This window comes from Camelus bactrianus, chromosome 27, assembly GCF_048773025.1.
Source record: "Camelus bactrianus isolate YW-2024 breed Bactrian camel chromosome 27, ASM4877302v1, whole genome shotgun sequence".
In the NCBI taxonomy this organism is placed as follows: domain Eukaryota; kingdom Metazoa; phylum Chordata; class Mammalia; order Artiodactyla; family Camelidae; genus Camelus; species Camelus bactrianus.
In genome coordinates, this window is record NC_133565.1 from 17,242,740 (window position 1) to 17,254,145 (window position 11,406).

General features: G+C 46.4%; 1 protein-coding gene across 1 annotated transcript in view; it reads right to left on the bottom strand.

The window, feature by feature from the left end:
* The window catches only part of PGPEP1L (pyroglutamyl-peptidase I like), a 35,336-nt gene extending 24,177 nt beyond the window's left edge, over positions 1-11,159 (bottom strand). Inside the window, exons 1-2 of the mRNA XM_045522551.2 lie at positions 10,749-11,159; positions 4,353-4,405 (exon numbers count right to left, since the gene is read on the bottom strand). Of these exons, the coding sequence (XP_045378507.1) occupies positions 4,353-4,405; positions 10,749-10,782 (87 nt within the window). The 5' untranslated portion in view covers positions 10,783-11,159. The remainder of the gene's footprint in view (positions 1-4,352; positions 4,406-10,748) is intronic.
* Positions 11,160-11,406: the final 247 nt, after the last annotated feature.

Consider the following 11,406-nt stretch of genomic DNA (forward strand, 5'->3'; position numbering starts at 1 on the left):
GTGTCTGGTGTAACAGCGTACGGTGGTTTTGAGAATTTACACCCCCTTGCCAGAAGTTCGCCTGTCCCTCATTGCTGCTTCCACCAGGTGGCCTTCCTAGTGGTGAAGTTTCTTCTCACTTTGCTTTAGGCTCCTTTCTTCCATATTTCTTCTCCTCTAGAAGGAAATCAATCTCTTCCACTCCAGAGTCTTATAGTGTAGTCTTATAGTGTAACCCAATCTGCTTTGGGCTATAATTACTTTATTTATGGGCCATCTCCTCTCCCTACACAGGAACTCCTGTAGGGAACTGTGGTATAAGAAAGAGTGCGTCTGTGATAATTAGTAGAACTGAGCATTGTTTCATGTGCCTATTGGCCATTTGTATGTCTTCATTGGAGAATTGCTTGTTTAGATCATCTGCTCATTTTTGGATTGGATTGTTTGTTTGTTTGTTATTAAGTTGTATGAGCTGTTTATATATTCTGGAAATTAAACCTTTGTCAGTTGCTGTGAGTTCATATCCACCATTTGCAAATATTTTCTCCCATTCTGTAGGTTGCCATTTTGTTTTGCTTATGGTTTCCTTTGCTGTGCAAAAGCTTATAAGTTTAATTAAGTCCCATTTGTTCATTTTATTTTTATTTCCATTGTCTGGGTAGATCACCTCACACCAGTCAGAATGGCCATCATTAAAAAGTCCACAAATGACAAATGCTGGAGAGGGTGTGGAAAAAAGGGAACCCTCCCCTACACTGCTGGTGGGAACATAGTTTGGTGCAGCCATTACAGAAAACAGTTTGAAGATTCCTCAAAAACTAAAAATAGACCTACCATATGATCCAGCAATCCCATTCCTGGGCATATATCCAGAGGGAACTCTAATTCAAAAAGATACACGTACCCCAATGTTCACAGCAGCATTATATACAATAACCAAGACATGGAAACAACCTAAATGTCCATCAGCAGACGACTGGATAAAGAAGCTGTGGTGTATGCAATGGAACACTACTCAGCCAAAAACATGAAATAAAATAATGCCATTTGCATCAACATGGATGGACCTGGAGATCGTCATTCTAAGTGAAGTAAGCCAGAGAGAGAAAGAAAAACACCATATGATATCACTCATATGTGGAATTTAAAAAAAAGAGACACTAATGAACTCATCTATAAAACAGAAACAAACTCAGACATAGTAAACAGATTTATGGTTACCAGGAGGAAAAGGGGTGGGAAGGCATAAACTGAGAGTTCAAGATTTTGCAAATACTACTATATATAAAACAGATAAAAAAACAAATTTCTTCTGTACAGCACAGGGAACTATATTCAATATCTTGTAGTAACTTGTAATAAAAAAGGGTGTGAAAACAAATATATGTATGTGTATGTATGACTGAAACATGATGCTGTCCACAAGAAATCGACACATTGTAACTGACTATACTTCAATCCAAAAAAAAAAAAAAAAAGAGTATATCCACTCTTTGTCCCTACTTCTAAGCACAGAGCTTCAAAATTCTCGAAATTTCCTCAACAACAGGAGTGTCTCTGTATGTTAGTGGGGTGCCTCACGGTAGTCCCTTGATAGCTTCAGGATGGGATCCGGTCACCAGAAAGAACATGATTGGATGGTTGGGACTTACACCTGCCTGACCTTCAGGGAGGGGAGGTAGACTGCAGATTGTATTCCATCACGTGGCCAATGGTTTAACCAACCATGCCTCTGCAATGAAACTCCAGTAAAAACTCTGGATATGGGGCGCAGGGTGGGGAGGATATAGCTCAGTGGTAGAGTGCATGTTTAGCACACACAAGGTCTTGGGTTCACTCCCTAGTATCTCCATTAAAAATAAATAAATAAAAACCTAATTACCTCCTCCCAAAAATAAAAATTAATAAAAATGTACAAAATGTGAAAAAAAAAAAACAACCCTCTAGACATAGAGGTTCATTGCAGCTTCCTGGTTGATGAACACATCGATGCATCAGAAGGGTGATGTGCCCTGACCCCCTGGGGAGACAGCATCAAAGCTCTGCACTTGGGACCCATCAAGACCTAACCCTATATATGTCCTTTATTTTTAAAAATTGCAAGTTCAGTGCTTTCCTGAGCTCTGTGAGTCATTCCAGCAAATTATCAGAACTGTGAGGTCCATGAGAATTCCTGAACTGACAGTCAGGCAATAGCACAGGTGACTTGGGGACCCCTGAAATGCAGCTTGTGTCTGAAGGGAGGGCAGTCTTGGGGAGGACGCTGCCTTTAACCTGCGGGGGTCTGTGTACGCCCCAGGTGGTCAGTGCCAGAACGTGCATTACAGTGCACCTAGCTGGACCGGGAACAGGAAGAGACGCATGTTTTAGTAGGCTGTCTTCCAAATCAGGACCTGGAGAGGTACAGGTTGAAGTGGGAAGAGCTGACTTAGTGTTTTATATTCATATCAACATTGTTACTTCTTTGGCTTTCCTCTGATTTGGAGCAACCCTCTGATATTGGGGTCTTTTGGGTGATCTCTGCTTGGAAATAAATGTTTAGTTCATCTTAGTTTGTGGAAAATCTGAGGTTTTAAATCCTCAAGAGAAACTGCATGTGCTTTGCGAGAGTCAGAGGTGCTAGAGGCCACAGGATCACCTTTCAAGGGTCTGGCTTACAATAAGAATCTATCCCCCTTGGGTCCATCCCCCTTGCTAATGACAATTTGACAATGGCATTTGCCCCCTTGCCTTTTGCGTGTGCGTGTATGGGGTGAGGGGGTGCCGATCATTCACTGCTCCAGGCTGCAGCCCTCGGTGTGTGTGATGCATTTACGTGCATGGTACGATGTACACGAGCTTTCCTTTACTACTGTGTAACCGGCAGCATACAGAAGTTCTATCTAGTTTATCCACAGGGAAAGGGCCCCTCAGAGCACCGAGTTTGCCATCCTGCTGCCCCTTCCTGGAAACCCCTAGCCTGCTTCTGTTTCTGCCCTGATTCTCCAGCTTTATTGGTGAATCTTGAGCCTCCCAAATAATCCTCCTCATCATTCCATTTCCCATGTGGAGCTTCAAAGTCAGATTCCACTTGCCCACAAGAGAAAACTGAGTGTTAGAACAGCTTCCCAGTTATAGCAATGATATTTGTGATCACTGGCAGCTGGCCTGCGATGTTCTGAGGGTTTTACTTGTGTTAATCCCCAGTCATCACAACCTTCCCACTTTACAGATAAGAAAACTGAGACACAGAAAAGTTGGGTGACTTGTCTTGACCCACAGGTTGCAACTGTTGGAGCTGGGAGGTGAACCCAGGCAGCCTGGCTCTTCTCCATTCTCAAGGCTACAAAAACAAGGGCGCAGGGCCATCTGGGATTCAGCAGAAAAAGTCCTATTTTTCGAGGAACTGGCTGCAAACACGCAGGAAGCCATGAAAGCTCTGATTTGGCCTTTCTGGTATGTTGTGTGCAGCAGTGAAGCTTGGCAGTGAGTCTGGGGCTCTCTGAGCTTTTTTCCCTGGTTGAAAAAAAAAAAAAAAACAAAACCCAAGCTCTAACTCCAGAGTGGAGAGTTTCCTTGGCCACATCTGTGAGACAGGCTAGAAAATCGATGCTACAGTGGCTGCAAGTGCTTGATTCAAGTGGTTCTGCTGCGTTTTCAGCTCGACTGGGAACCTCTGAGAGTAGACCCAAGGCCCCACCTCTGGCTTCATCGAACAGAGGCATGAAATTGATGGCCAAGCGTGAATAAACAGCCGGCTGCGCTCTGAGCCTCTCAGTGACACCGTGTGGGGCCTGCTACGAGGGAGCCACGAGTTTCAGGCAGGAGAGGTGGGCTCTACAGAGGAGACCCCTCCTTACACCCTGTCTGAGGAGGTGCTTTCTCCTGACCATCTCCTTAAAAATGAGGGCATGTCTTTTAGAATAAGAACCTTGTCTTAAGCTCTTACCCTGTGACAGGCACTATGCTTTTAAAAAGCTGCTTTTACAAACATACACACTTACTTACTTCACGTACTTACTTCTCACTTCTCAGGACCACCCTGTGACTTCAGCGCTACTATCCCCCCTTGTCATGAACGAGGACACTGAGGGGAAGTGACTTGCCCGACACCCCACCGCCAGAAGGGGTTCCCAGCCCTCAGGGCAGCAGAGCCACTCCCCACCCTTCCCAGGGGTGGCCCTTCGGCCTGTTTTCTTTACCACTGAGCCAGATGGGCCTCCAGGGGGCAGGGGAGCCACGACCCAAGGACCAAAGGCTGGCCATGTCCCAGGCTGCCGGTGTGGGTTTTCTCCCCTCCCGGGGTCACCAAGGGTCCTGCGTGCTGGGCTCAGAACCACAGAAGGAACCAGCCAGGCTCTGAGCCCCTGGGTCTGGGCCCAGAGGGTTTTTACCTTCACCGCTTCCCAGCTAGAATTCACCAGATGCTGCCGGAAAGGCCCAAAACCTGAAACCAAAGAGACCCTGGTTTGTCCAGGCCAGGCCTTAGGACGGAGTGTCCCTACACCTGAGCTGCTCCTTGCACCTCCTTGGGAACGTCCTGTGGTTCCTGGGGCCACTGCGGGCCTGTGGGGACTCCACGCATCCCTTTTCTCATGGAGGCCTGCAACCCTGCTAATCTGAGAGCATTTCCAGAGTCCTCTTCCATGAGGCATTGTGGGGGAGCCAAAAAGGAAGGGGAGGAGGACCCATGGCTGAGATAGGAGGGCTGGAGAAAGTGTGTGCACATGTGTCCAGTTAAAATGCACACTGCGTAGAGAGCCCAGAGATCCACCCACATGAATGTGCCCAGTTGCTTGTTAACAAAGGTGCAAAAGCATTTCAATGGAGGAGGGACAGCCTTTCAACAAATGGGGCTGGAACAGACACCCACAGGCAAAAAAGAATGCATCCCACAGCCTGCACTGCATACAAAAATTAATTCAAAATAGATCATGAACTTAGATGCAAAAAGTAAAATAAAAAGTTTTGGGAGTGGGGAGGGTGTAGCTCAGTGGTAGAGCACTTGCTTAGCATGCACGAGGTCCCGGGTTCAACACCCAGTACCACCATTTAAAAATAAATAAGTAAATAAACCCATTTACCTCCCTCCATCCCACAAAAAAAAAAAGGAAAAAAAAAACTTTTAGGAAAAGAAGGGACAAAAATCTTGGGACTCATGGCTAGGTGAAGAGTTCTTAGACTTGACACCAAGCACATGATCCGTCAAAGTAAAAACTGATCAGCTGGACCTCAGTAAAAGGAAAATCTTTTGCTCTGCAAAAGACCCTGCTGAGTGGATAAAAAGACAAGCTGCAGACAGGGAGAAAAGAGTTGCAAGTCACATACCTGACAAAAGCACTGTGTGTAGGATGTACACAGAACTCTCAAAACTCTACGTGAAAAAAAAATCCAATTAGAAAATGGGCGAAAGACACGAAGAAACGTTTTACTGAAGAGCACAGACGGATGGCAAATAAGAGCAATGTCATTAGGTGTCAGAGAAATGCAAATTGAAACCACAACGAGATGTCACCACACTTCTATGAGAGTGGCCAAAATAGAAATACTGATAACACCAAAAGCTGACGTGGATGAAGAGAAACTGGGTCACGTGTGCATTGCTGGTGGGAATGTAAAACGGTCCCGCCCCTCTGGGTAGTAGTTTGACAGTTTCTTTTAAAACTCAAAGTGGACTTCCAAGCACTCGCACTCCTGGACATTCATCCCAGAGAAATGAAAACTTATTTTCCCATAGAAACTTCTACACCAATCTTCTCACAACTTCTTCTTCTCTCTCTCTCTCTTTTTTTTTTTTTTTGGTACTAACCCATAGAAATGTGTCCTTCAATGTGTCCTTCAGTGGATGAATAGTTAAATAAACTGTGGTTCATCTGGATCATGGAATACTACTCAGCAGTGAAAAAGAAGTGGAAACCACCCAAGTGTCTATCAACTGGTGAATGGATAAACAAAACGTAGTATCATCCATACAATGGAATGTCATTCAGCAATGGAAAGAAATTCAGTGCTGATACGTGTCACAACATGGATGGACCTTGAAAAAATTATGCTCAGTGAGAGAGGCCAGTCACAAAAGACCACACAGTGTAAGGCTCCATTTATGTAAAATGTCCAGAATTGGTAAGTCTATAAGGACAGAAAGTAGAATAGTGGTTGTCTAGAGCTTGAGAGAGTGTGTGTGTGTGTGTGTGTGTGTGTCCTGGGGGAGTGGGGATGGGGATTAGGGAGTGACAGCTAAGGGGAGTGTGGCTTCTTTTTAGGGTAATGAAAATATTCTAAAATTGATTGTGGTGATAAATGCATAACTCTGTGATCATACTAAAAGCCACTGAATTGTACACTTTAAATGAGTGAATTATATAGCATGTGAATTATACCTCAATAAGCTGTTAACAAATTGCTTTAAAAATGAAGGAATTATTGGCATCCACAACTTGGATCAATCTTGAGGGAATTGTGCTGAGTGAAAAAAAGCTAATCTCAGAAGGATATATACTGCGTGATTCCACTTACACAATATTTATAAATTATAATTTATATCTATCAGCATAAACATGAACAGTTGCCAGGAGTTAAGAGATGGGGGAAGAGGGTGGGTGTGGCTATAAAAGGGTGGTTCGAGGGAGCCTTGTGATGTTGGTACAGTTTACCTTGACGGTGGTGGTTACTCAAAGCTACGCATGTGATAAAACTGCATAGAGCTGTGCACGGGTGCACGCACACACATGCACACACACACATGCTGAGTTATACCAATGTCAATACCTGAGCTTTAATATTGAAGATGTTAACACTGGAGAAGGCTGGGTGAAAAATGCAGGGACCATTCTATACATTTCCTTGCAAATTCTTGTGAATCTATAATTATTTCAAAATTAAAACTTTAAAAAGTGGGTGATTTGGTCCAGGGTTTCTCAAATGCTAATATGCATGTATATCTTGCTAAAGTGTAGAATCTGACTGGGTGGGTCTGGGGTAACGCTGGAGAGTCTGCTTTCCTAACAAGCCTCCCACGGGTACTGATGCTTCTGGCCCTTAGACCACACTTTGAGCAGCAAGGCTCTGAACAACTAGGATCAGAATACTTTAAAAGGGGAGAGAGCAGGGAGGGTGGGGGTGGTTGGGGAAAGGCTTCTGGAGGAGTGGGGGAAGAGGGGTGAGCTGGGGCGAGGTGAGCCCCGGAAGAGGCTGGCCCTAGTGGGGGAGGCCTCATTCTGGGCGGGGGCAAGATCCTGGGCCTCTGGGTGAGGCGTGCGGATGGAAGGGCTTGTTCCTGGAACTGGGGACACTTACACTGTGCACTATTACGTAATTTAACGGCAATGAAGATTTCTAATAAAAGGCAATTAGGTAGAATTTTGTTTGGGGAGGAGAGCAGACTCCCTCTGGGACTAGTTTAGGAGAGGTTTCCTGTTGGCCTGGGGAAAGGCCTCATCCTGGGACTCTGTCACCCTCTCAGTGTAGTGGCTGCTCATTTCTAAGGCACCCACACTGCGCGATGGCCTCTCCAAAGCTCAGGCCATGGCCCAATGGCAGCCAAGAGGGGTCAAGACCTCAGCATTTGGGGTCAGGCTTTTGCTGTTGCATCTCAGCCCTGCCGCTTAGCAGCTGGGTGACCTTGAACAAGTTACTTAGCTTCAGTGCCTTGGTTTTCTCATCTGTAAAATGGGGACTAATTCTGATCATCTAAGAGGGTTGTTGTGAGGATTAAATGAGTGAATAAAATGGAGATTTGCAATACTGCTGGGGCACAGGAAGCAGCGTCAGTGTTCACCTCCACTGACGTTATAGTTATGTATCTCCTGGGACCGCTGTACGTTCGGATTAAACAATGTCACGTACAGCATGCATTGCTTCCAGAACCTGGTAGGTACTCCACAAAGGCTGAATCCTTTTCTGCTGTCTCTCTGTGCAGTGTGGGATGGGCTCCAGCTAGGCCCTCGCTCTCCCCTGATTCTCTTTGATCACTTGATGGCACCACTTCTCAGCCCCAAGCCCCCTGCCCGGGCACCGTGACAATGACTCAGAGGCCCCATCCTAACTTTTCCATCCTGAGATTTCCCCTGGACTTTAGGCCTCTATTTCTCTCTCCAGAAACAACTGAGAGGCCTGCACTAGAGAGAGAGAGAGTGTGAGGGTGTATGTGTGTGTCTGCATATATACAGAAATAGATTTATTATAAGGTACTGCCTTATGGAGGCTAAGAGGTCCACCATCTGCAAGCTGGAGATCCAGGAAAACTGGTGGATTAAATTCTACTCTGAGGCCGAAGGCCTGAGAACCAGGAGCACCAGGTCGAGGGCAGGAGAGGACTGCTATCCCAGTTCATGCCTTTAGATGGAGAGAATTCAACCTTCCTCTGCTTTTTTGTTCTATTCAGGCCCTTAGTGGACTAGAGGAGGCCAACCCACAATGGGGAGGGCCTCTGCTTTACTGAGTCCACCAACTCAAATGTTAAGCCAGAAGCACCCTCAAAGACACAGCCAGAAATAACGTTGAACCAGATATCTGGGCATGCTGCGGCCCAGTCAAGTTGACACATGAAACAGACACACCATCACAAGCCCTTAAGGGTGGTGTGGCTAGGAGGAGGGGCCAGGACCCTGGGGGCCTCTTTTTTCATCACTCCTTCAGTGTGGCCCATGCTCAGGGCTCAGCAGTTCCTGCCTGGCCCCCATACGGGAGGTCAGCTGCTGTCACATTGGCTGGTGATGGGCGGGGGACTCATTTCAGGGTAAGCAGCGAGCTGCGGATAGAGGTGCATTCTCCAACTCAGCTTTACCTGGAACCCAGCGGGGGTTTTGAGTCCCATCTATCTGATTTCTGAGATGTTATTTCTCAGATCATCAAATTCTGAGATGGGGAGGAGCTGTGATTAAATATCAATGTCTGAAACCCCACCTCACCAGACCTCAGGCCTTCCAGCAGGAGCCAGGTCCAGAGAGGACTGGCCCTTTGAAGTTCCTGAACCTCTGGGCTTAGAGTCTAACAAATCTGACTCACAAAGAGTAAAACTTTCTCAAGGAATAGAAAAATTTGGGACAGGATGTCCTGGGAAGCCAGTGGTGTCCTCTGACTTTGACTGAATCCTATAGAATAAATAAGACTGTAGTTGCTGAGCAAAGCAAACAAACAAAAAAGGTTTTGGAAAATACTGAGATCAAGGAAAAGTTACTGAGAAACTAGGTACCTCCTGGGATGACTGTAGGAAAGCTAAAAATGTAGCAATACCAAAAAAAAAAAAATCGCTTTCTACTTTAGAATCATAGATCAGCTTATTCAGATCATCTCTTATCTGTTTTAAATTAGTCAAAACAATTCCGCAAGTGAAGGTTTGAAGCTCTAGTTTTGCAGGGTCAAACCTTATCCTTTAAACTTGGCAGGCCCTCGAGTGGAACTTGCAGAAAAGGGGCTAGAGAAATCTCTTGGAATCAAGAGAGGCCCTTTGGAGGGAAGCAGGTTTTCTTGATCTCCCACTGTCACTGTTGGTGCCAGCCCCAATGCCTTGATCTTGAAGCGGTTTGTCAGAGCCCTTATTCCCCCACCATCTGTCTATGTGCCAATTGTCTTGGCGAGATTTACACTGGAAGCAAATCCAATTAAATGAAAAGACTGCCCCTGGCAGCTCAGAGCATTTTTAATAAAGGAAGCTCACACTCTGGAAGCCAGTGGGCATTCCCAAATCACGGCTGATTATCAGGTACTTCATCAAACAATCCAGACTTTGCCAGTACACCACAGGCTGACAGGACAGAGGCAGGGGTCCATGTGAGTATAAGGCTTGCCACGGTGCTTCAATATTCATATTTCATGTGTGACAAGTATCGCATTTATCAGGGGTACAGTTTCCTTAGGAATTCAAGGGTAATTTGAACCAGTCTCTAATACCCAAAATAACACAAATGAGAACAAGAGAGATACAAGGTTTTCAAAAGAACATTGTTTTTCTCAGAAAGTTAACTGGCGTTTGATTATAGTCTGAAAATATTAAGATAGGTAACTTTCAATTTTCCATACACACAGGAACCCTTGTCTCTCTCTGTTTCCTTCATCCAATACAATTCAAAAAACTTCAAATATGCCAAATGTGTCTACCTAAAAATAAAGAGCTTTGTAAAGAAGTCAAACCCTCCAGGGACCAGCTGTGACAATGACTAGGGGTGGCTGGGATTGATTCTGAATGTGCTGGTGAAAGGCAGCAGTGGGCGACTGCCATTCCTTCTGAGATGACCTTTTGGGGTTCAAGGTTTCTAACTGGTGGCTCCCAGGGGGTGTTTATAGTTCCCAGAGTGGCTAACAGCGCTGGAGTTTGGGGGGAGGGGGGAGGAGTGTTGGGATCGGGGTTGTGCTCCTTTAGGTCATTGTAGATGGACTCCCTCAGCCTTTTGAGACCCTATCCTCTCTGGGTCCCCCACTCCTCCTCCCTTGCTATGTAGCTTCACCCCAATGGATGCCACAGAGACTCAGACAGCAGGCGTCAGCCTCCACTTCCTCCCTGATGGGCTGAGGACAAAATCCGAGCCCAAGCCACACGTGGGCACCTACGTGTATGCCACTTAAGAGTTACTTGAAGTGAATGACAGGGCATAAGCAGGAAAGACTCTCCGCCCTCTGGCTGTTTTTCAACAGGTCAGAGCAGGAAGTCAGCTCCATCTGGAATTATTGGCACCACCAGTTGCCACTCTTTTTCCCCACGAAGGAACTGCTGATGACTGGGATCAGACAAGTCCGCATTCCACGGTCAGGCTCAAAGCAGCAACAAAAAGGAAAGCAAAAAACCATCTTACCGGTCACCACCACGCAGCTGGACTGGGAATCCATGAAACCGGAGTGGGGAGCGCGCCTGTGCGCCTGCGCGGGTCAGAGGCCGGGCGGGCCCTGGGCGCTTGGAGCACCGCGCGCCCCTCCCCTCTGGTCCGACGCCTCGGGCTCCCATGGGGGACCACCCCGCAGTGTTCTAGGGGGGCCCTGAAAGGCTGAAGACTCTAGTGTAGGGAGGAGGATGTAAGACGACGCCCCTTAAAAGCAGAAGTAGCCAGCTTGGGATGCAGAGGCTGTGGCAACAGACAAGTAGAGGGTCAGGGCACCATCAGGGTCTTCCTGACCACTTGGGTCTGGGTCACTTTGTTGGTCCGTAAGGTCAAACGTGAGCCACGAGTATGGCGACCGACTATCCCGGTTTGCTCGGGACGAAGGGGTTTCTGGGATTGGGCGGGGGCGGGGTGGGGTGTGGTAGGAGCTAAAAAGGTGCTGAAACCACCTATACAGTTCCCGCAAGTCAGGATGTTGGGTGACCCTACAAGTTGTTTGTTTAGACTTTGACTTGATGAAATTTGGTAGCTCTTGAAACTGAGTCTGCAAAATATGTTAAAAAAAAAAAAAAAAAAGGAAAAAGAAACCAAAACCACAGATGAAGCTTACAGTTAAAAGTGATGGCTGAAAGCA